At 36.4% G+C, this 24,724-nt stretch overlaps 1 protein-coding gene and 1 pseudogene across 1 annotated transcript; both read left to right on the plus strand.

Moving 5' to 3' along the window:
* Positions 1–7,203: 7,203 nt before the first annotated feature.
* Positions 7,204–7,959, plus strand: LOC118889866 (annotated as a pseudogene).
* A 10,593-nt stretch (positions 7,960–18,552) lies between these two features.
* LOC118890998 (olfactory receptor 11H7-like) lies at positions 18,553–19,496 on the plus strand. Its single transcript, XM_036844512.1, is given in 2 exon segments — positions 18,553–18,607; positions 18,610–19,496. Coding segments are annotated over 2 exon segments (936 nt in total). The 5' UTR covers positions 18,553–18,558.
* The last annotated feature ends 5,228 nt before the right edge of the window (positions 19,497–24,724 follow it).

Here is a 24,724-nt window from a genome sequence, read left to right on the forward strand (position 1 = left end):
AAAAATAGAAAAATCCATCCTAAAATTCATATGGAATCTCAAGGGTCCCTGAAAAGCCAAAACAATTTTGAAAAAGAAAAACAATGTTGGAGGTCTCACACTTCCTGATTTCAAAACTTACTGCAAAGCCACAGTAATCAAAACGATGTGGTAGTAGCATAAAGACAGGCATGTAGACCAATGGAATAGAATAGAAATCTCAAAAATAAACCCTCACATATATGGTCAAATGATTTTTGACAAGGGTGCCAACATCATTCAGTAGAGAAAAGACAGTCTTTTCAACAAATGTTGCTAGGAAAACTGGATATCCACATGCAAAATAATGAAACTGGATCTTTATCTTATACTATATTCAAAAATTAATTCAAAATGATTCAAAGATATAAACATAAGACCTAAAACTATAAAACTCTTAGAAGAAACACAGGGGAAAACTTTCATGACATTGGATTTGGCAATGATTTCTTGGATACAGCACAAAAAGCACAGGCAACAAAAGAAAAAATAGATAAATTGGACTACATCAGGATTAAAAATATTTGTGCATAAAAGGATGCTATCAACAGAATAAAAAGGCAACCCAAGAAATGGGAGAAAATATTTACAAATTATATATCTAAAAAAGGATTGATATCCAGAACATATAAAAAACTCCAATAACTCAACAACAACAACAACAGACAATTAAAAAATGGGCAAAGTACTTAAAAGAGGCAAAGGACTTCTCCAGAGAAAATATACAAGTGGCCAATAAGCACATGAAAAGATGCTCAACATCACTAATCATTAGGGAAATGCATCAAAACTACAATGAGATAGATACCATTTCACACTCATTAGAATGGTTATTATCAAAAACAAGCAAGCAGTAAGTAAGAATTGGCAAGGATGTGGAGAAACAGGAGCCCTTGTACATTGCTGGTGGGAATGTCAAATGGTTCAGCCTCTGTGCAAAATAGTATGGCAGTTCCTAAAAACCAAGACTTACCATATCATTCAGCAATTCCACTTCTTGGTATGTATCCAAAAGAACTGAATGCAGAGGATCAAGCAGATATTTGTACACCTCTGTTCACAGCAGCATTATTCACAATAGTGAAAAGGTGAAAGCAACCCAAATGTTCTTCAAAAGATGAATAAACAAAATTCTATATACACAAACAATGGAATATTATTCAACCTTAAAAAGGAAGGAACTTCTGACACATGCTAAAACATGAATAAACCTTGAAGACATTATGCTAGGTGAAATAAGCCAATCACGGAGGACAAATTTTATGTGATTCCACTTATATGCTTCCTAGAGTAGTAAAATTCAGAGGCAGAAAGTCAAACAGTGGTTGCCAGGGTCTAGGGGAGAGTGGAATGAGAAGTTATTTAATGGGTATGGAATTTCAGTTTGGGATGATGAAAAGTTCTGGAGATGGATGGTGGTGATGGTTGCCAGTACAGTATGAATGTACTTAATGTCCCAAACTGTACACTTAAAATGGTTAAAATTATCATTTTTGTGTTATGTATATTTTACTACAAGAAAAAAATATTTTAAAACCATCAAAAGGACTTCCCTGGTGGCACAGTGGATAAGAATCCACCTGCCAATGCAGGGGACACGGGTTCAAGCCCTGGTCCGGGAAGATCCCACATGCCGCGGAGCAGCTAAGCCCGTGCGCCACAGCTACTGAGCTTGTGCTCTAAAGCCCGCGAGCCACAACTACTGAGCCCACGTGCCTAGAGCCCATGCTCCGCAACAAGAGAAGCCACCACAATGAGAAGACTGTGCACTGCAATGAAGAGTAGCCCCCACTCACCACAACTAGAGAAACCCCACGTGCAGCAAGGAAGACCCAGAGCAGACAAAAATAAATTAAAAATTAAATCTTTTAAAAAAAAAAAAATCAAAAAAGTAACGGGAAAGTAAAATAATGAAAATTCTTGAATAATCTAGAAGAAAAGAAAGGAGAAATAAGGGAACAAAGAACAGACAGGAAAAATGGAAAACTAATAGTCTAACAGTAATTGAGGACTGGAAACAAAAATTTACAGTTGTCAAGTATGTGAAGAAAATATACTCCCAGAGAATATTCTACAGAGAAAAAGACTTTTCCTGGAATCAAAAAGAAATTCTCTGGAAATCTGCACAGACAGCTCACCACTGCCTTCAAGACATTACCCCTGCCTTCACTCTGGGAGCCAATTTAACCTAAACTATAATGAAAATTATAGATAAGGAAAGGATGTTACACCAAGGAGTCTTGAGGGAGTCATAAACCAGCCCAAGAGGAATCTGAAGACTTCACAATAATCTCTAAGATGAAACTTTAATTGCACCCTGGAGAGACTCAACAACACTCCCTTCCCCTTCATTCACCTATGCCCCCTTATTGAAATCTCCTCATGAGGTTCATACCCCATTTTTTTCAGCTACTCTACAGCAAAAGTAACCAACATATAAAACTCACTTGTTGAATTTTCTCTTCTGGGTGACCCAAGTGAAAGATCTGGGTGCCTGGGGGTGATTGAGGTCCCTTGTGTAGCTCTTGATGAAAATATCAGTACGTCAAATGAGGCCCACATCTCAATGACTAATCACAGGGCTGTGCTTCTTTTTACTGGCTATCATATTGCCCAACAGAAGTACCCTGTTACTACAACTGTTTCTTTTGAGCACTTCAGGAAGGGAGGAAAGGGAGTTTCAGCATTTAACTTTGTATATCCTAGGATGATCAGGGTCAGGGCCCTGGGTTTTGATTCTATGTAAAGGAAAAAGAAGCATCTATGAGAAGATACAGACTCAGTATTTATTCCCAGCTTTGTCTACACTTAGCCCTATCATGAAGGGTAAGTAACTTTTCTCCCTGTCTAGGCATCACTGTATTTTTTCTAAGACATCTACAAATGAATGCTAGCTCCAGTGGAATCACATTTTAATATTAATATACTTTTGCAAACTTTTGTGTGTTTTATGTTTCTGGATATATAGTTTCACCCACTAGTAACATAATAAGTTATGTTATAAGAAATGCTGACTCCAGTGCCCAGCTACTCATCTCCCTCAGTTTAACAATCCCTGAAACTTTCTTGCTTAATGATTCAAAAAGGAATGCCTCATTATTCAGAAATCTGATAAACTATGTAATTTGGTATGAGAAGACTGTTTAGTGTTGTATTCAGTAACTCATTTTCTACAGCGCCCCCAATAAAATATAACTTATTCCCACTTACTCTCATGCTCATCACAGGTAATGTAACACTCCCTTTAATTATTTTTCTGCTTCTTGAATTATTAACATTACTATGTTTTAATGTCTTCTTCCTTTATATCAGACCAAACTGTATGTATTTAAGTGCCAGAATATATAAGGGGGTCAGTAAAATAAATCTGAGCAACCAAAGAGAGTTGCCCATAGCTTTGCTGTGTGATACATTGGAACAGAGTGACTTTTTAATCATTTAGGTTTTTAAATAATTATGCTAAAAAATTTATCTTAGCTACTTTGTAATCATATTTGTTGATAGTCCTATTATTAACAACAACAGCTATGAATTTTTTCAGGTCCTAGTATATTCCAGGAACTGTACTTGGCATATATATTCAACAGCATTTTCACAGGAGTGCTGAAAAATAGGTGTTAACTTGCCCAAGAACATGCAGTATGTCATATGCTATTTGAACTCAAATCAATGTGACATTGTCATTTATTTTCCTTTAAGTATAGTGATGTAACAGGAAGACTGAGTTAAGTATTACTGGATTTAGTCAATCAGTTATAAACCAGATCCAGTTGTGGTATCTCACCACATAGATTGCAGAGTGAATGTTCTCTTTCTTCCTCACCAATCCGTGTGAGGATCCATTTTTCTCCTAAAATGACATTCTCAGTCCTTCCTAAAGAGGCCCATTTTTCTTGTTGGTTATATGTGGAGCTGCTTCACTCTGCTACTGGACCATCCAAACAAGGAAAGCATTTACATTGATCTCCTATGTGCCCAGGACAGATTTGAAAAACATTTGGGAGGGAAAATCAATAGGATTCGGTGACTGATTGCATATAGGACGTGACAGAATTAGAAAGTGCCTTGAACAACTCAAGTTTCTAGCTTCAGCAAGTGCTAAATGGATTAGTGAATGGAGAGTAAGTAGTTCCATTCACCAAGATGTGAATACTAAAGGGGAAGGAAAAGATGGAATAAGAAGTACTGATCAACTATACTCCAATAAAAAAAATTTATTAAAAAAAAGAAGTACTGAGCAGAATGGTGATAATAGGCCTGAAATATAAAAGAGGGTAAGTAACTAGGGAGGCTTATATTTAGAATGGACACTCACACATGACAGGGATATGAGGCAAGCTGGTTTAGTAGACCATAGATTTGCTATAAATTTGAGTCAGTCACACAAGACTGCCCAGTGATGTTCAGATTAGTGATGGTGATGTTCATAAATTCAGTAGATTAGCTTTTCACTGACAGAATTGATGAGTTTGAAATTCATTCAACCATTAATTCATTGAGCAAGTGCCTACTAAGCACCAGAAACTCAGTCAACTGAGAATATAAATTTAACATAATTTATGAATTATAAAAGTTTTCAGTCTAGAGGAAACATAAAAACATGATTTAGTCATTATGGCACATGCTCTAGTAGGGATATGTACAACATGCTATGGAAATATTAAACAGGAATTTTTCTTATATATAATAGGGTTTTGCTTTGCTGACTTCAATAAATGATAGGTATCAAAGGATATCTAAAAATCTTCACATCAAAAACTAGGACACAATACATTGATTAGTCTAATTATTAAATTTTTAATCATTTAACCTCACTTTATGGGTCAAGTATATTAAGATATATGCTCAAGAATATTAATTAGAGTACTTATTATAATACAAAACACTGATAACAATCAAAATCTATCACTAGGGAGTTGATTAAATCTATAGGAAACCATGTAGCCACTGAACTGATGATGTAGAGCTATATTTTTGACATGGAAAAAAAGCTAAAATATATTAAATTTAAAAAGCAGATTATATTATACAAGTACCCATCAACAGATGATTGGCTTAAGAAGATGTGATATGTGTGTATATATATACACATATATATAATGGAATATAACTCAGCCATAAAAAAGAATGAAATATTGCCATTTGCAGCAATGTGAATGGACTTAGAGAATATTATGCTTAGTGAAGTAAGTCTGACAGAGAAATACAAATGCTATATGATAACATATGTTGGAACCTAAAAAATAATACAAGTGAATCTATATACAAAACAGAAACAGACACACAGACATAGAAAACAAACTTATGGTTACCAAAGGGGAGGGGGGGAGGAGGGAGGAGGGGCAAATTAGAAGTATGGAATTAACAGATACAAAACTACTATACATAAAATAGATAAGCAACAAGAATTTACTGTATAGCACAGGGAATTATACCCAATATCTTGTAATAACCTATAATGGAATATAATCCACAAAAAAAACAAACAAACTGAATCACTATGTTGTACACCTGAAACTAACACAATATTGTAAATCAACTATACTTCAATAATAAATAAATAAATAAACAGGTTATAAAACAACATATTTTGAAAAATCTCATTTTAATTTTTAAATAAGAGAGGACTGCAATTCTCCAAAGAGTTAAAATTTGTTTACTCTGGGAAGCAGGATTATTTTTTTGCCTGGTTCTATATTTTTCATGTTCTAATTATTTTTTAAGTACTTTTACTTTGAAAATAAATTTTATTTTGGTAAAGTATATATTGAACATTGTAACATTAATAAACTGAAATAACAGGACGTAAGCAATTTCTATTACAGCATTTGAAATGTTCCAAATAACAATGTTAAAATATGTCCTTGCGTTTGGAGAAGGCTTATTGAAAATTTTTTACATGTCTTGTGTATAACCAAAATGAATGAAAAGAAAATATCATTTGTGTTCAGCAAGAAGAATTGATCTTTTGCAACATTTAGAGTAATATTATGTCTGTTTGTCTACTTGACTTTTGCCAAATGACCTTTCTAAGCTTATTAAGATCCTAAGTTTCCTGGAGGTAGGCAGGTGGGACTGCAGTCAGAAATGTCAAAACCTATCATCTGTGATATGTGGACAACATAAGAATGAATCCTTTTAAGTAACTGAACCATATATTTTGAAATGGTTTATTTTAATGAGAGATCTGTGTAAAATGATTTTATTTTTTTCTTTTTTTTATTGGAGTAAAATTGCTTTACAATGTTGTGTTAGTTTCTGCAGTACAATGAAGTGAATCAGCTATATGTATACCTATATCCCCTCCCTCTTGGACCTCCCTCCCCCCTTTCCCCACCTTGTTTAGGGTAGTAGAGACTCAATTGACACATTAGAGGCATTTACAATAAAAATGTGAAGTAAAGTCAATTCAAGAATATTCTGAGGTAACTGAATTCTGTACTCTCCAGAAAAATTTTACTATGACCTCTCCTCTTGGTTTCTTTGCTGAGACTTATTCACTAATTCACTAATATGTTCTAAGAGAAAATTATTCAGATGTGAACAGCTCAGAGTGCATGATGGACATTCACAGCTCTGGAGTATCTGAGAAGTATGTCGAGTACTTTCCACTTGCGGAGAGATGTCCAAAAAATTAGTTATTCCACTCCTAATTCTTGGCTAAAAATTAACTCAGACTAAAAGGTGTTCTATTAGAAATAATTAATGATGGGTAGGGAAAAGAAATACAAACTGATAACCACCTTGCTCCTTTTCACAGAGGGTAGTGCTTCTGAGTTTCCAAAATTTCAAAGGGAAGAGAGGAGTTTTTTTAACCTAACCCATTGATAAAGAAAATCCAAGTAATGTAAAGATTCTATGGTTATGAACCCAATTTCACTGAAATTTGGGATCACTAGGATTGTTGGTTGGTGGCTTTTAAATAAGAGGTAGGAGTTAATTGATGGGTTATTCCAAACTAATTGCCAAACAGGCAACATAGCTACCTTGCATAGGTTTCCTACAAGTTTTTCAAGAAACAAAACAACTTGTATATTAGTGTTTTCTGTCTTCTCTGCAGTTCTGGGATTCATGAACAATTCAGTGGCAAGCACGGTGACTGAGTTTGTCCTCCTAGGCTTCCCTGGTTGTCAAGAGTTACAATGTCTCCTCTTTTCACTGTTCTTTGGGGTCTATATATTTACCATGGTGGGAAATGGGACCATTGTTTGTGCTGTGAGGTGGGACCAACGGCTCCATACCCCAATGTATATTCTCCTAGGGAATTTTGCTTTCCTTGAAATCTGGTACGTTACCTCCACTGTGCCCAGTATGCTAATCAATTTCCTCTCAGAGACAAAAACCATCTCTTTTGTCGGCTGTTTCCTCCAGTTATTTTTACTTCCCTTGGTACAACTGAGGCATATTTCCTCTGCATCATGGCATATAATCAGTTCCTTGCTATCTGCCACCCACTGCACTACCCAACCATCATGACCCAATGCTTCTGCTCTATTTTGACATCTCTTTGCTGAGTGTTTGGGTTCCTTACTCTGTCTCCACTGTGCAGCTCTCTCAATTGCCTTTCTGTGGGCCCAACACCATCGATCACTTTGTGTGTGACATGGACCCACTAATGGCACTGTCCTGTGCCCCAGCTCCTGTCACTGAGATTGTCTTCTATGTCCTGAGCTCCCTCATTACCATACTAACTCTTCTGTACATCCTCGGCTCCTATGCCCTTTTATTGATAACTGTGTTAAAAGTCCCTTCAGCAGCTGGCCGGCAGAAGGTCTTTTCCACCTGCGGATCACATCTGACAGTGGTGTGCTTATTCTTTGGCGCTCTTTGGCCATGTATGTGAGCCCTACAGCTGATAACCCAGCTGAAATTCAGAAGATTATGACTTTATTCTATTCTGTGGTGACTCCCTTCTTAAACCCCATGATTTACAACTTATGAAACAAGGAGATGAAGGCTGCACTGAAGAAAGTCCTGAGAATAGAATGAACATAAACTAATCTTACATGAGAACAAGTGAACCATTGTCCAGGCATAAAAGATTAATTAAGAAAGACTTCATATACTGCTGCTAATTCTCCAATGCACACTTTAAAGAAGATATTTTTCAGTGGAGTCCATCCATGTTTTTTTCTTCAACTAACCTGGCAGAGCTAAACCATAGCTGATTCAGATTACATTCTAAGTGTAATAATAATATTTTCAACAAGAATAACTTCTTAGATAGTAATATGAGGGCATTATATTTGTCCTATTTCACACACTGTTTTAGTTTTGATTTTGGGGGGATGGAGGTGAAGCTAGAACAAGAGAAGTTATCCCAGGTGATCATCATTAGTGTACTCAAGGCATTTCTTAAGACAGTACAATATTTTTTAAAGTGAATAAGTAATCTAATTTAAATGCCTAATGGATTCTTACCTAAAGAATTTAGTAACAGAAAAACTTTCTTATCCCCTTAGCTCTTCATAGTTGAGAATCTTCCAGATTAGGGACAAAGTTTCATGCTTATATAAGTGATGTTTTAACATCATATAAAGCAGTACTTTTTTCATTCAACAAAAATTTATTGAGCATCTACTTTATTCTAGACACTCCTGTAGGCATTAGAGATACACTAAGGCCAAAATGGTCAAAAACACTATCTGTGTGGAGTTTAATTTCTAGTGAGGGACAGACAATAAAAGAAGTAAAAAGTAAAAATACAGCATGTTGGAGAGTGATAAGCAACATGGAGAAAGGGGTTAGGAGGACAGGAAGTGTGGGAGAAAAGGGTGAAATTTTAAATAGGATGATCAGGGAAGGTCACACTGAGAAGGCAACATTTAAGCAAAAGCTTGAAGGAGATGAGGGAATGAGACATGTAGACAGCTGAGGGAAGAGCATTCCAGGCGGAGGGAGGCAAGTTCTCTATAAGATCCTAAGGAGGAATTGTGTTCCAGTAACAGCAAGTAGTTTGGTTTGGTAGGAGTAGAGAGATTAAGGGGGAAATTATCAGAGATGAAGTCAAAGAGAGTATACAGAGTGCCAAATTGTGCAGGACCTTGTGAGCCATAGTAAGAACTTTTAATTCTGTATGAGATGGGAAGCCTTTTTGAGCAGAGTTTTGAGCAGAGGAGTAACATAATCCCATTTACATTGTAAAATGGTCATCCCCCTGGTTGCTGTATTGACAGTAGACTAAAGAGAGGCATGGGCATTTAAAAACTCTTATTTCTAGTTGTCAAATAAAACTTGTTATTTCTTTTTTAAAGGAATTTGTATCTGCAAGCTGATCTTGAGGATATATATTTGGGGAAGGGGAAAAGTCAGGGAACTTGCTTGCCCAAGAGGAATGGAAAGTCCTCCTAGATCCTCAGACAGGAAATTCTAATTATAGAATGACATTTTCATGACAATCTTGAGAGATAATGGAGTTAGGAATCCACTCTTGAGGCTCTTGAATCACACTTAATCATATTATGATTATATAGACATTTACAAAATATTTTCATGTCTATTATCTCATTTCATTCTCATATCAGCCCTATGGAGAACAAAAAGGTAAGTATGTATCTAATACTTGAAGAAATGAACTCACCAAGCTCTTAGAGCTAGTAAGTGAAAACACTCAGGCTAGGACCTAGATTTTCTGTGTCCTAGTTTTCTATCTAATACCCCACCACCTTCTCTTTAGGTTCAACTCTGTTCCCACCCAGTGCCCCCATTTTATCCCAGGTCACTCCCTTTCACATGATGTCTGAATAATCTTCTCCACCACTTCCCTGCCTATCCCGGGCCTCTTTGTTTTCCTCAATATATCACAGCCTGGAGCACGGGGGAAGGTCACAAGAAATAGGCAGGAGGAATAGTTAACAATTCTAGACAGAGTTTCCCAAGACCTATCGGCATGAAGTTGCAGAGCAAAGAACACACACTTCCTGGGGGTCATCCTTGGAGATCAGCAGCCCCTATGTCTGACCTCTGGTCAAGGCTCCTACTAGACCTCAGTAGAGAACCCAAATTCTGACCCCTGATCTATCACCAACCAGCAGTGTGATCCTGGGTCTGTTTCTTCTTCTGTGAAATGAGCACAAATATAATTTTCCCACTAAGACATAGAATTTCTGTGAAAACCAAAATGACACAAAATCAGAGCCTGGTTTAAATGAAGCAGCAGAGGTTATAAAAGGAAAACGATTTGTCCAAATTTCTACAGCTTTTTTCAGAGTCCCATCCAACCTAAACTCCCAGCTTCAACTGTTCTGAGGGCCCCAGACTGCCAGCTGCTTCCACTGCTCCATGCTGTAGGTGAAAACACTGGGGAAATGATAATGTGCTGGGTTTGATATATTACTATTATTGTTATTATTATTATTTATAGTCCATATAAAGATTGTTGTGAGTTCTTGTCCTATAACAGTATGGCTGGTTTATATGCTCTGATCTTCCTTAAAAATAGAAATGACTGGGCTTCCCTGGTGGCGCAGTGGTTGAGAATCTGCCTGCCAATGCAGGGGACACGGGTTCGAGCCCTGGTCTGGGAGGATCCCACATGCCGCGGAGCAGCTGGGCCCGTGAGCCACAATTACTGAGCTTGCGCATCTGGAGCCTGTGCTCCGCAACAAGAGACGCCGCGATAGTGAGAGGCCCGCGCACCGCGATGAAGAGTGGCCCCCGCTTGCCACAACTAGAGAAAGCCCTCGCACAGAAACGAAGACCCAACACAGCCATAAATAAATAAATAAATAAATAAAAATTTAAAAAAAAATAGAAATGACAAAATTTAATTATTAAAAAACCAAATTAAAAAAAAGTCTTCTAGATGCTGAAATCTAAGCCTACTTCTCCAGATAACAACATCACCTAAAACTCAGCTTCAAGTGTCAATTATCCCTGCAAATATCATTCTTAATCCTCTCTCCAAACCATGCTCAACTAATCCCTGATCCTACTGAAATCCTTCCCAAACTTAGAAGCTATTTCAAACATACCCATCCTTAACCCAGACTTTAATGATCTATACAGTGGTTGTCAAACTTCAGCATGCATCAGAATCACATGAAAGTTTATTTAAAAAGAGGTTTGTGGGCCCCAGACTGAGAGTTTCTGACTCAATAGGTCGGGGTAGGGCCTGAGAACTTGCATTTTAACAAGCTGTCGAGTGGCGTTAATACTGCTGGTACAGGGACTACATTTTTTACAAGCTGCTTTGTTCTTACACAGCCTCACTCCTAAACTCAGTAGTGTTCTCTCCTTGAGTTCTTGCTATGATTGAATTCATCTTCCCCTAAGGGTCTCTGCCTCATCTTATTTGTTCTCCTTCACCTGATATCAATGAAAGAAATCATACTTCCCATCTCTGAACCATTTACAGTGCTAAACTTTCATTTTCACTAATGTTGCATCATGTCAGTCAACAGCATTACAAATCCACTTTTACAGAAAACTCAATTTTTTCAAACAAATGTGTTCAAGCTATCCTTAAAATTGAAAAAGGAGATTCTTTATCTTATGTCGAATGTACCAAAATTAAGTAACTATATATAGACGAAGAAACTTTTTAATTTAAGTCCTTACAGGTTAGACACCAAGAATGAAGTGGATGTACTTTGGAGAAAAGATCACATACACACACACACACACACACACACACACACACACACACACACACATATGCACATATATTCTTTCTCTCCTTTTTTCTCTCCTCTCCCATTAACCTGTCCCACTCTCCACCTCCCTTCCCAAACTCAGATCAGTTCTTTAGAGGAAGATTATCACCACAAAGAGGAAAATTTTCCTGGCTTCTCTTGGATATTTATCCAGACCTCTGTGTGTCACTAGTTAAACCACTGGGAGAAATATAAACAAATATAGGTAGGATTAGATACATGCACAGAAATACATGCACAGGGAACTAGGTGCCTCCCAGGGAGCACACTGGGGAATCATGGATCCTATTCAAGAGAGACCTGTAAACTCTTAATAATCACTGACATGAAAAATACATTTCATTTGGTTCAGAATACTAAAGGAAGCAAGTCTCTGGAGCCACAAATGCGGCTCTCCATCCATGAATGAGCTTTTTAGATTGGGTAATGAGTACAGTCTTGTAGGTAGAGATGCTCTCACATCCTCCTCTTGGAGACAGAAACACCACCAGGTATGTAAGGAAAGTCTGCCTGCATCAGTGCATCACTCCTTCTGTACACCCACTGCTGTAAGAGCATGCCATCCTTCTGTAAATCTGTTAACCCTTTGTTCCTTTGTTCTTTGTAGGAACAATGTGTTAGGGCCTGCAGGTCTCTTCTCCCAACATACTTCTAAGGAGTTCTTAGTGAAATACTCACAATAAGGGCTCACTCTGGTATCACAGAGTTCCCACTATACAACTCACTTAAGGAAAATAGTGTTCAAATGTCTTGGATATTTTGGAGGGGCATTAAATATCCTTCAGTTAGAATGTAGCCTGAGTTTTGAATCACTTTCTTTCTAATATTGGTCAGTGAAGTTTTGATTGGCAAATATCCTTCAGCAAGAGCAATTAAAGCAGGCTGTTCTTATTCTTTCAGAGTTGTTGGCAAGTGACAAGTGGCAAGTAGAAACTGAGAAAGAAGAAGACCAGCAGACTCTCTTGTCCTTTGGATTTATCTACAGATTAACCTTAAAATATAAATATTTAAAGAAAGAAGAATCCTTGCAATTACAATTTTTAAAGTGCTCTCCTCTGAGCAAGTGGCTTAAATCCTAAGCAAGTGGTTGGGGTTATAGAGGAGGATCTGGCTTCCTTATTAGTTAATACAGAAAGAATTGCCCAGGTTCCTTTTTCTGCCTCTTCTCTCCAACTGTTCATTCTGTTGTATCACTTGAGGTGAATAGAAAGATGAAAGAGGTGGATTTAACTTTATCATTTGAGGCCTTAATGCGCTACAATTTAAATTCAACATTCAACTTTTTTTTATTGCAAGCCTAGTAACTATGTTTTCCAGACAAAATGACAGCATGTGGTCTGGCAAATATAGGTATAGTTATGGAAAGCATATTTGAAATTATAGCTCTCCTATAAATTTTGATACATACAGTCATAATTATAGTCCATTAACTAAATCGCTTGGACAAAAGTTAAATTTTCATGTTTATTAGTCATGTTTATTAGAGGCAGTCTTTCTCATCATTCTAAAAATACTGTTATTCAATACAAATATCCAAAGTTACCCTGGAAATAAAACATTTATCCTCTGAGTTTGCTCCAAGTTTGACCAAATACTTAGAGGCAGGCCTCCTGCACTCTGAAGACTGTATAAACTGCAAAAGGATGAAATTTTGTGAGTATCTTAACAATGACATTAATAAATAACATAGCCAATTATCCTACTTTTGTAGTTAATATATAACTAAATTTAAAATATTGATGGTCAAAAAATCTACAAACAATAAATGCTAGAGAGGGTGTGGAGAAAAGGGAACCCCCTTGCACTGTTGGTGGGAATGTAAATTGATACAGCCACTATGGAGAACAGTATGGAGGTTCCTTAAAAAACTAAAAATAGAACTACCATACAACCCAGTAATCCCACTACTGGGCATATACCCTGAGAAAACCATAATTCAAAAACAGTCATGTACCAAAATGTTCATTGCAGCTGTATTTACAATAGCCAGGACATGAAAGCAACCTAAGTGTCCATCAACAGATGAATGGATAAAGAAGATGTGGCATATATATACAATGGAATATTACTCAGCCATAAAAAGGAACGAAACTGAGTTATTTGTAGTGAGGTGGATGAACCCAGAGACTGTCATTCAGAGTGAAGTAAGTCAGAAAGAGAAAAACAAATATTGTATGCTAACACATATATATGGAATCTAAAAAAAAAAAATAGTCATGAAGAACCTAGGGGCAAGACGGGAATAAAGATGCAGACCTACTAGAGAATGGACTTGAGGATATGGGGAGGGGGAAGGGTAAGCTGGGACGAAGTGAGAGAGTGGCATGGATATATATACACTACCAAACATAAAATAGATAGCTAGTGGGAAGCAGTCGCATAGCACAGGGAGATCAGCTCGGTGCTTTGTGACCACATAGAGGGGTGGGATAGGGAGGGTGGGAGGGAGGGAGATGCAAGAGGGAAGAGATATGGGGACATATGTATATGTATAACTGATTCACTTTGTTATAAAGCAAAAACTAACACACCATTGTAAAGCAATTATACTCCAATAAAGATGCTAAAAAAAAAAAAATCACATACCCTGTTTGAAACACACAGGCTTAAGGAGACCATAGGGTTCCCCCAGAGTCAACGTAGCACATTATTTCTAATAATCCCTATGAGCCAACTCATCAGAAATATTAATGAAACCCCCAGGCAAGAAGTAAGAAGGTCCCTAGGGGAAGCATGGAAAGTTATAAGATCTCATTTAAGAAAGAGATACCTGAGAATTCTCAACAGTGGCTAAAATGATGCATAAATGAAGACCAGCACATAGTTACAACATACTCTGTAGGAAAGAGGCCACTAGAATCTTATGGTGCAAGGGAAGTAAAATAAGTTATGCATGAAGCTCTCCCATAGGGCTTCCACATTAAAGCCAGTGAAGGAGAGGGACTTCCCTGGCAGTCCAGTGGTTGAGACTCCACGTTTCCACTGCACGGGTGCATGGGTTCAATCCCTGGTTGGGGAACTAAGATCCCGTATGCTGCATGGCGTAGCCAAAAAAAATTTTTTTTTATTTTTAATTAAAAAAAAAAAAAAAAAAAAAAAAAAAAGAATTATATACCTACATTCATTAACATTACCTAAGTTAGATATCTCAGCCAACTCACAGAACTCCTAACCTTAGTTCTGTCTGCTGAGCCAGGGTTTTTTCCATTCTTTATAAAACAACCGCACCACATACACAACTGCATGTGTACAGCCATACACACACACTTTGTCACTAATTCCATGTTATTTTGGAATAAAATTTCTATTATTAGACCCTAAAGGCTCCCAAATCAACAAACTAATGTCTCATAATCCCTAAAATATATTGCCAGTGTCATATTTAAGAATTATTTTAAAACTTCAGAGTAATACATATTCCATATCTATTTGTTCTCTTTTGGTTTTATCTACTTATTCTCATTCAAATCTCATTTATTTCCTCACATACTTCCAAAATACTCCCTGCCTGTTTGCATTGATTATCACAAGATTTGTATGCATAGGCCATAAAAGACAAAGGATGAGGTGACATGGGTCTCCACTGTGAACATAACTACTTTGCTGCAATTTGTACCAATTGACAAGTTGTTTGACTGAAACAGAAAATCAGTTCAGTCAAATCGATTATGCATTCAAAGTGTTGAGGCTTTCTACAAAGAATCAACCCCTACTTTAGAGAAAATGGAAGCACTGTCACTCTTCACCCCAGAGCCACATACTTCCTAGAAAATGTGGCAGTGTTTTGAAGGCCTCCCACTTCTGTGGCCTTAATGAGATTTGTGGAAATTGATACAATGGCTATAGGATCTCTCATAGACAGCAGAAGCCATATTTTCCAAACCTAAATCCTCTGATGTAGTCATTAATACTGAGTCTTATTTCTGTGAAGCATAGTAATCATTTCTATCTCGGGAAGTTTATACAAGAAGAAACTCAAAATTAACATTCTTAAATGCTCATATTGTGCCAAGAATTGTTCATAGAGCTTTCTATGTATTAACTCTGAGCCCTTGCAAGGACACTATGCAGCATGAATGTAATATGTATATTATTAGTATTATCATTATTATTCATCATTTATAAATGAATAAATTATAAGAAGATCAAAAAAAAAAAAAAAAAAAAGGAAAAGTGTGACCGTTTTAGGTGAAAAAAGCACAACTCTGTGACTATACTAGAAACCATCAAATTGTAAACATTAAATGGGTGAATTGTACACTATGTAAATTATATATCAAAGCTGTTTAAAGAAAGAGGTAGCAACTAAATGTATAGATTCTTGTTTGAAAATACAGCTATGAATGATAAAAAAAAAAAAAAAAAAAATAATAATAATAAAAATAAAAATAAAAATAAAAATAAAGCCAGCAAAGGGGAGAATCTATGGACTCCCCAGGATGACCTAGGAAAGCCTCATGCTATATAGGAGATATCTTCCCTGCTGGTCACTGCTGCTATTATACAGCACAGGTGGGTCTAGTCACCTATACATCTGTACATTTGATATGCTCAAGAGGTTGAGTATCAAAGAATATTGGTTTCTCTTTCAGCTCAAGAACAAAAAAAAAATCTCACAGAGAATTTAGATCACCATGGAACTCACACTCTCCAAAATAAGTGCACTAAATGGTACCAAAGTCATCCACGGGTCTTCCCCTTTTCAGGAAGTGGCTGGGCCACCAGGAACGGTATGACTTTTATAGATATTTTGAACAAAACAGTATGAAACTAGCTCCATCCACTGCAGCTAAACCCAAGAAAAAACAGAGGTGGGTTTTTTTTTTGGTATCCTGTTTCAGCTCTCCCCTCTTTGTCCACCCTATTACTCATCTGCAACTTCAGGAAAAGTGGTATTAAAAAATTTTTTTAACAATAAAATCAAACCAGTGTATATGAGGACTAAGATTCACATAGGGTTTAATGGTGAATATATTAAGAACTGCTTCTTACAATTATGTCGGAAATTATCTGTGAAATTCATTTACAATGCTTTCACTACAGTTGACTGATAGTTTTTCTGTGAGATTTGATTTTTAATTTTAATGTCAAAAAAGTGGTCTATAGCTCAAATACTTGAAGTTAAGTCTTGTGCGTTTTGATTTTGAGTTGAAGTCTGTGACTCTGAGACTATGAATTCAAGTCATTGTTGCTGCTATTCTGGGGGTAATTGGCTACTCTCTGCATCACTGTTTTCTTGTCTTCTTGAGAAGAGCGGGCACTAGACTGGAAAGCATGGAGTTCCCATAGTGGGGAGCCATCTTTTCAGATGTCTCAACAAAATGAGCATCAATGCAAGTTAGTTTAGTTCTTCATAATCATCCCACTTTTAAAAACTAAAAAGAATTTATCTTCATCTTTCAGTTTCCTTCTCTTCTTGCTTTCTTGTCCACAAGACTACAAACTGCTCAGACATAACCATCTCAACAGGAAGCTTATGTTTGCTTCTTGATGAGTAGGTTCATAGTTCCTAATTTTTTATGCATTTTATGTATTACTAATTTAATGAGCCTGCAACATGTGTATCATTATAAATATGTTTATCTTATTTAATATAACCTCACCGAAGAGACGGAATATTTTTCTATTTGATTGTGTTAAATGAGTACTATAAATATTCTATATATATCACTATCAAAATTATTTTTAAGGAAAATTTCCTCTTATCAGTCAAAAAAAGTTAAAAGTGTCCTATTAAAAGATGTCTGGAGATTTCATTATGTTAAAGCTATCATTGTGATCTTTATTCTGAGTTGTACTGGGTTGGCCAAAAAGCTCATTTGAGTTTTTCCATAAGATGTTATGGAAAAACCCAAAGGAACTTTTTGGCCAACCCAATATTTGATACTTAAAAAGACATCTTCTTTAGTGATGGTGTTCTAAAGGAAATAAGGACAAATTTCAGAATATGGGTAAATAATTATTTTTGAAACATCTTTGATTCTCTCGTTTTCTGTTATTTTGAAAATTGGGAGCTATTGTTTAAATAGACTAAAGTAAAATCTTCCAAATAGTGAATTTTAAGGGAAACTTGTGGCAGCAGTAATAAGAGCTTTCGAAGAAAATCTCTTGGTTATTTTAATTTTCTTCTCCAATACATCTCATATGTTATATTCATCTTTAATATATATATTTTAAATGTATATGAAGCATGATAAATTACCATGTGAAATTAATCATCATGGGGTGAATAATAGTGACTTTTCATTGCTATAAACAAAGGGTTAAATACTGAATTGTAAATGAGCCGTGATGCAATATAAATGTCTTAAAATAGAAAATAGCAAAATATATAAATAATTTATTATCTGAATATCCTTTTTTATTTTCTTCTGGTATCATGGGGGAAAAATGAGAGAAAATCTCCTAGTGGAAATAGTTGAAGAGAGAGAGAGAGAATCTGAAATAGTGTCGAAGCTCAAATCACTGAAATGTGTAGAAAGTGTCAGATTCAAATCTGTTTTTAAATGACAGCATATGTGTACTCTCATTTTGAAGTGAACGGCATTAATTGCCATATATGAAGATTTTACTAAAAAAAATTAGACATAAGACAAACAATTTTTGCCTCTATTTCAAGATTTCTTTATATGAAAAGAAGATGAAATTTAACTGATTTGGTCCACTGGCAAAGAAAGTTCAAGCAGCCTAGAACTGTACACTTACAAAGAATCAGGGCCAAAGGGCTTATTCAGAATAGGACAGGATTTATTCAAGACTTGTTTTAGAATATTCGATACATTTGCCTGAATGAATCAAACTCCCTCTCCCAAGAAAAATTTCAAATGCCTCAGCAGTGAAGTGATCTGTCATTATCTATCTGTCTTCTCTCCACAGTCTGAGGACCATGAATAAGTCAGGGGTATCTACTGTGACACAGTTTGTCTTGTTGGGCTTTCCTGGAAAATGCAGATCATCTTTTTCTCAATGATTCTCTTTGTCTACATCTTGATTCTAACTGGGAATATGGCCATCATTTGTGCCGTGAAGTGGGACCACCGACTCCATACCCCTATGTACATGTTCCTGGCCAACTTCTCCTTCCTAGAGATGTGGTATATGACCTGCACAGTCCCCAGTATGATGGTCAATTTTCTTTCCAAAACCAAGACCATTTCCTTCTCTGGTTGCTTCACTCAATTCTACCTCTTCTTTTCCCTGGGCACAACTGAATGCTTCTTCCTCTGCGTCATGGCTTACGATCACTACCTGGCCATCTGTCGTCCACTGCACTATACCTCCATCATGACTGGGCAGCTCTGTGCCAGTCTAGTGTTTCTTTGTTGGCTCACTGGTTTCCTGGGACATTCAATTCCTATTTTCTTCATTTCTCAACTACCTTTTTGCGGTCCCAACATCGTTGATCACTTTCTATGTGAGATGGACCCACTGATGGCATTGTCCTGTGCCCGCTCACCCATCGTAGAGCATGTATTCCATTCTGTGAGCTCTCTTATCATCATTATCACCATTGTGTACATCCTTGGGTCCTATACCTTGGTGCTCAGAGCTGTGCTTCAGGTTCCTTCTTCAGCTGGGCAGCAAAAGGCCTTCTCTACCTATGGATCCCACTTAATTGTAGTGTCTCTCTTCTATGGAGCCATTATGGTGATGTATGTGAGCCTCACACCTGGCAACTCAGTTGCTATGCATAAGATCATCACACTGATATACTCTGTAGTGACACCAGTCTTAAATCCCCTCCTCTACAGCCTACACAACAGGGACATGAAATTTGCCCTCCATCAGATCCTTTGTGGAATGAGAATTATCCAAACCTTATGAAAAGGTTTTTGTGAAACCCAATGACTCTCTTTCTGCAAGTGGAAAAATAATCCTCTTCTTCCAATCCAAATTGATTTGGCTTTATTCATAACCATCACGGTCCTTTTGTGAACAGTGAAATTCATCACGTATTTGATTATATTTTGATGTGCTTTTAGTTTCATGAATGTGTTTCCATAGGAAGAGATTGCCACCTGACACATGGTAAAAATAACTCTTAAAAAAATCTTTATATTTGCCTCCAGGAAGATTTTGACTTTTTCAATGTGTAATCTCTGTCCCACAACTTTAAGAGACATGAATCAAATTGGTTATTTGCTTACATGGCTGTCTAACGCTTTGTTTAAAAGACACATAACATATAAAATGCCTGTTGTGCTGAATTTTTGGCAGAAACCCCACACATCAATGTTGGATACACTAAGACATTGTTAAGCCAGAGTCACAATTCTTAGTTTATCATCCTCATTAACAGTATACAAGGGGAGGCTAGAAGTTTGTTTGAAACAATGAGTAAGAATATCTTTGGTGAGTCTTCAGTATGCAATCCCACTAAGGAAAATTAAAATTACATCAAGAGAACCACTAAGAGGGCTTGCCCTTGTCCCCTGGAGTTTAAGAGACACCTGCCCTGGTTCATACCTGGAAAAAAATGTAAATACTGTAGAAGAGCTGGCTCAGAGAGCAAGGCAGAAAGAACTGGGCTATAACGGACTTCTCAGCAATAATAGAACAAATATAGAATACCCACATTTGTCCTAGTTAGAGCTCATGGAAGGTAACAAATTTGGACCATCTTGAAAGGGATCCCTCCCAAAAGTACTACTTGGAGAAGTAAAGCAATTCCAAAAGTTAGTCTATATGGAATGGGTCACCAGAATCCAGAGATGAAAGAAGTCATAAGTAGCCAGCCAATGAAGCATTGCCCACATCAGGGAACTGCAGTTTAGAGTGCTCCCATGGCCCCCCCAAAATTAAATAACTCCATGAAATAAAAATCAACATACAAACTTTTGTCAAATCTGTAAGCAACAATACCAGTAAAGGAAAAGCCTTTCTACCTTTACTTCTCTTCTGCCTCAAACTTAAAGTAACCAGAGGCAGTGTAGAAATGTGAGGGGAGGAATGAAAGGGCAGAGGAAAAGAAGTAGATCAAAAGAAGTAGAAGCCTGAGTCAAACTGTCTTGAGGAATAAGTTTTAATTTGTATAAAAAATTAAAATTTGGTTTTAGATTGTACCTGGATAAAGAAACCATGTATTAATACTAAAAGCTATCAGAAAACCTATCATACTGGTCCAAGATACTATCCACAGGTGGAGACAAACAGAACATCAGAAAATGTTTGAAGTAGACATGGTGAGAAAAAATAAAGTTCCTTTGTGTTTATACCCTTCAAAGCCCAAATCATCCCATTAAATAGTTACAAGTACAAATGTTTAAACATTGCTGTAGCATGAAAAAGGAATAAAACTCACCTGAAGGCCAAAAGGTATCTCTTTGAAAGTCCTCTTGGGCAACTGGAGAGCACTATGCTTCAGGGTGGGTAGAGGGATCTAAAAAAGGTAGGAAAAGGAATCAGAAAATATGCTTAGAAAACTACTAAAAACAAGATTGAAATATCCATCACAGTTGTGCCTTAATTCAGCCCTAATACTTTAATGATTCAGCTGAACTTATTAGCTGAAAGAGGAACAGAAAATATTTTGTATAAAACTCAATAGCAAGTATCCTACTGCTGCAATTTACTAGATGTTGAATATGTATCTATATCTGTTATTTTCTCATTAAGAACACCTACCCTTTCATTAAGATTCAACTCACACATCACTTCCACCAGAAAACCTTTCTAATATCCCCAGGCTGGACTATGTGTCCCTTCCATAATGCAACTAGAATACACCAGGTCAAATTCCATCCTTGTACTTACAGACGCTTTGAGGTGAGTCTATTATGTGTCTGTGTCTCTTCCCCTAGACTATAAGGCCTTTGAGGAAAAGGACACTATCTTATATTTTTATCCCCAGCATCAGCATTTTAACTGACTAGTAATCAGGTAGTGAAAGGAATAGTTTTTAGAAATGGATGAGTGAGCTAGTTCTTGAATCAGTCCTCACTAGAATTAAATATGTTTTAGTCACAAAACCACTAACTAATTGTTTACAATTTTAATATTTAAGAAGCTTATCTGTTTTTAAAATACATTTTGATATGTGTTTTTATTACAAAATAATATACACTTGTCATAAATTTTTCAAACACTATATGAGAGTGTAAAGTTAAGGGTAAAAGTTCCCATCCTCCTTTCTCACAATCCCATTTCCCACAAATAACAAGTTTAGTACTGGTCAGTTTCTAACATATACAAGCATGCAAATGCATACACATATAATGGTTTTAATTTCTTTAAACTGATTATATTATACAAATATTTTATAGCTATTTTTATTCTCTTAAAATTGTTTAACCTTCTATTCAAATGAATACAAATAGATATGCCTCATAGTTTAATATTGTCTTCTTTGTGAATAAACCATAACTTATTTAATTTTTCCCCTATCACTAGATTCATATGTTTTTAAGTGTTTTGTTCACACATAGGTTCAAGTTATTAAAAAAACACAGTTCTAGTAAGGGTCTTGTTAGAGACAATAATAAATCTATCACAAATCCTTTTTTAAAATTACATAATATACTAAACATACATAAAAGTCTATGTAATATATCTGCAAGATTAAAGAATATGAAATTCAGAAATGCCTGTGCCCTTCTTTATCCAAGTAAAAAACATGGAATATTATCAACATTTTAATAAGCATCCTGTAAGCCTATCCCCAACATCAGTCTCCCTATGCAACAAAGGGGAAAGGGGAATTTTGTGTCAATAATTCCCTTGTTTTCCTTCAGCTTTACCACTCATTTATCTCTAAATAAAAATGATAGAATGGGAAACACCAAAGACCCATTCCTCCACAGAAAAGTTGAAAACACAGGCAAAAATTGTCAGAATCAGCTTTATTAAAATTCTGGAAAATATTCAAAGATATAGAGCAATGAAATGAATGCTTCATCAAGAAAAAGGCAAATAAAACATGGTAGGAGAGCTCTGTGGCATTTTAGCTTACCTTTGCCACAACCCCCTCTCCTCAGCTCAGAAGCATTTTAAAGATAGCAGACCATATTCCTAGAAGGCGTTCCTCGTTCCAGAGAACACAGAATGGACCTCATTCTCAAAAGTTTCCTGTCTGTTTTGACCTGTCTAGGGGCTCCCTGGAAGACTACAACAGTAGGTTTGCCTTTATTTCACCTAACTTGAAATTCTCTCAGAACAGAGAAACAGCCACATGGAGGATATTCCTCTAAAACATAATAAGGCAAATGAACCAAACACTGCCACCCAAGGCAAAGGATATCAGTTGAGACAAATATTAGCTGCACTAAAATTCTAGGAGGAAAAGCTGGGGAGTGAGTTACTTTGGAGAATAAGGCCTCTGAAGAGTTTCCATATATTCCTGAGAATCTTCCCTAACACAGAATGTCAATAAAGAGATAGAAATTGTGCAAAAGGACTAAATTAAATTTTAGAGCTAAAAAGAACAATAAAAAAAAGTGAAAAATTCACCAGAGGATTTTAACAATATATTTGAGCAAGCAGAAGAAAGAATCACTGAACTTGAGAATAGGTCAATTGAGATTATCCAATCTGAGGAACAGTAAGATAAAGAATTAAGTAAAACCAACAGAGTCTAAGAGACCTGTGGGACACATCAAATATATCAATATAGACATAACAGGAGTCCAGAGGAAGAAAAGAGACAAAAAAAGAAACAAAGAATATTTGAAGAAATAATGGTCAAAAAACTGCTGATGATGAGAGACATGAATCTACATATTTAAGACATTCAATGAACTCCAAATAAACTCAAAGAGATCTGCATTGAGACACATTATTATCAAACTGTCAAATACAAAGACAGCAAAAGAATCTTGGAAGCAGCAAAAGAGAAGTAACTTTTTATGAACAAGGAATACAAAGATGAACAGCCAACTTCTCATCAGAAACCAGGGAAGCCAGAAGGCAGTGGAATGACATATTTAGGGTCCTAAAAGAAAAAACTCAACCAAGAACTCTGGCAAACCTACCCTGCAAAAAATGTCAAAGGAGTCCTCCAAGCTGAAAAGGAAGGACAACAGACAGTAACTTGAAGCCATATGAAGATATGAAGATATAAATAACACTGGTAAAGGTAACACTGGTAAAGTTAACTACATAGATAAATATAAAAGCCAGTATTTTTGATTTGTAATCCTCTTTTTTTTCTATGTGATGTAAAACACAAATGCATAAAACAATAATTTTAAAACCATGTTAATGGGAAAACAATGGAGTGAGAGCAATTTTCAGAGGGAAACTTATACCAGTAAATATCCACATTAAAAAAGAAGAAAGATCTGAAATAAATAACCTAACTTTACACCTTAAATAACTAGAAAAAGAAGACCAAAGTAAACTGAACTCTAATAGAAGGAAGAAAATAATGAAGATTAGAGCAAAGATAAGCAAAATAGAGAAGAGAAAAGTAATAGGGAAAATCAATGAAGTCAAAAGTTGGTTCTTTGAAAAGATCAAAAAAATTGACAAACCTCAAGCAGGACTAAGAAAAAAAAAGAAACACTCAAAATACTAGAAAGAAAGAAAGGAGGGAGTGAGGGAGGACAGTGGGGACACTACTATTGACCTTAGAGAAATAAAAAGAGTTATAAGAGAATACTAAGAATGATTATATGCCAACAAACTAGATAACCTAGACCAGGGGTCCCCAACCCCAGGCTGTGAACCGGTACCAGTGTGTGGCCTGTTAGGAACCTGGCCGCACAGCAGGAGGTAAGCAGTGGGTGAGTGAGTGAAGCTTCACCTGCCACTCCCCATCGCTCCGCATCACTCGCATTACCACCTGAACCATCGCTTGCGTTACCGCCTGAACCATCGTTCATATTACCACCTGAACCATACCCCCATCACTTGCATTACTGCCTGAACCAGCACTCTCATTACTGCTTGAACCATCCCCCTGCCCCCTGTCCGTGTAAAAATCGTCTTCCACGAAACCGGTCCCTGGTGCCAAAAAGGTTGGGGACCACTGACCTAGACAAAATGCACAAATTTCTAGAACACACAAACTACCAAAACTGACTCAAGAAGAAATAGAAAATCTGAATACACCTATA

The sequence above is a fragment of the Balaenoptera musculus genome, chromosome 2 (genome assembly GCF_009873245.2).
Source record: "Balaenoptera musculus isolate JJ_BM4_2016_0621 chromosome 2, mBalMus1.pri.v3, whole genome shotgun sequence".
NCBI lineage: Eukaryota > Metazoa > Chordata > Mammalia > Artiodactyla > Balaenopteridae > Balaenoptera > Balaenoptera musculus.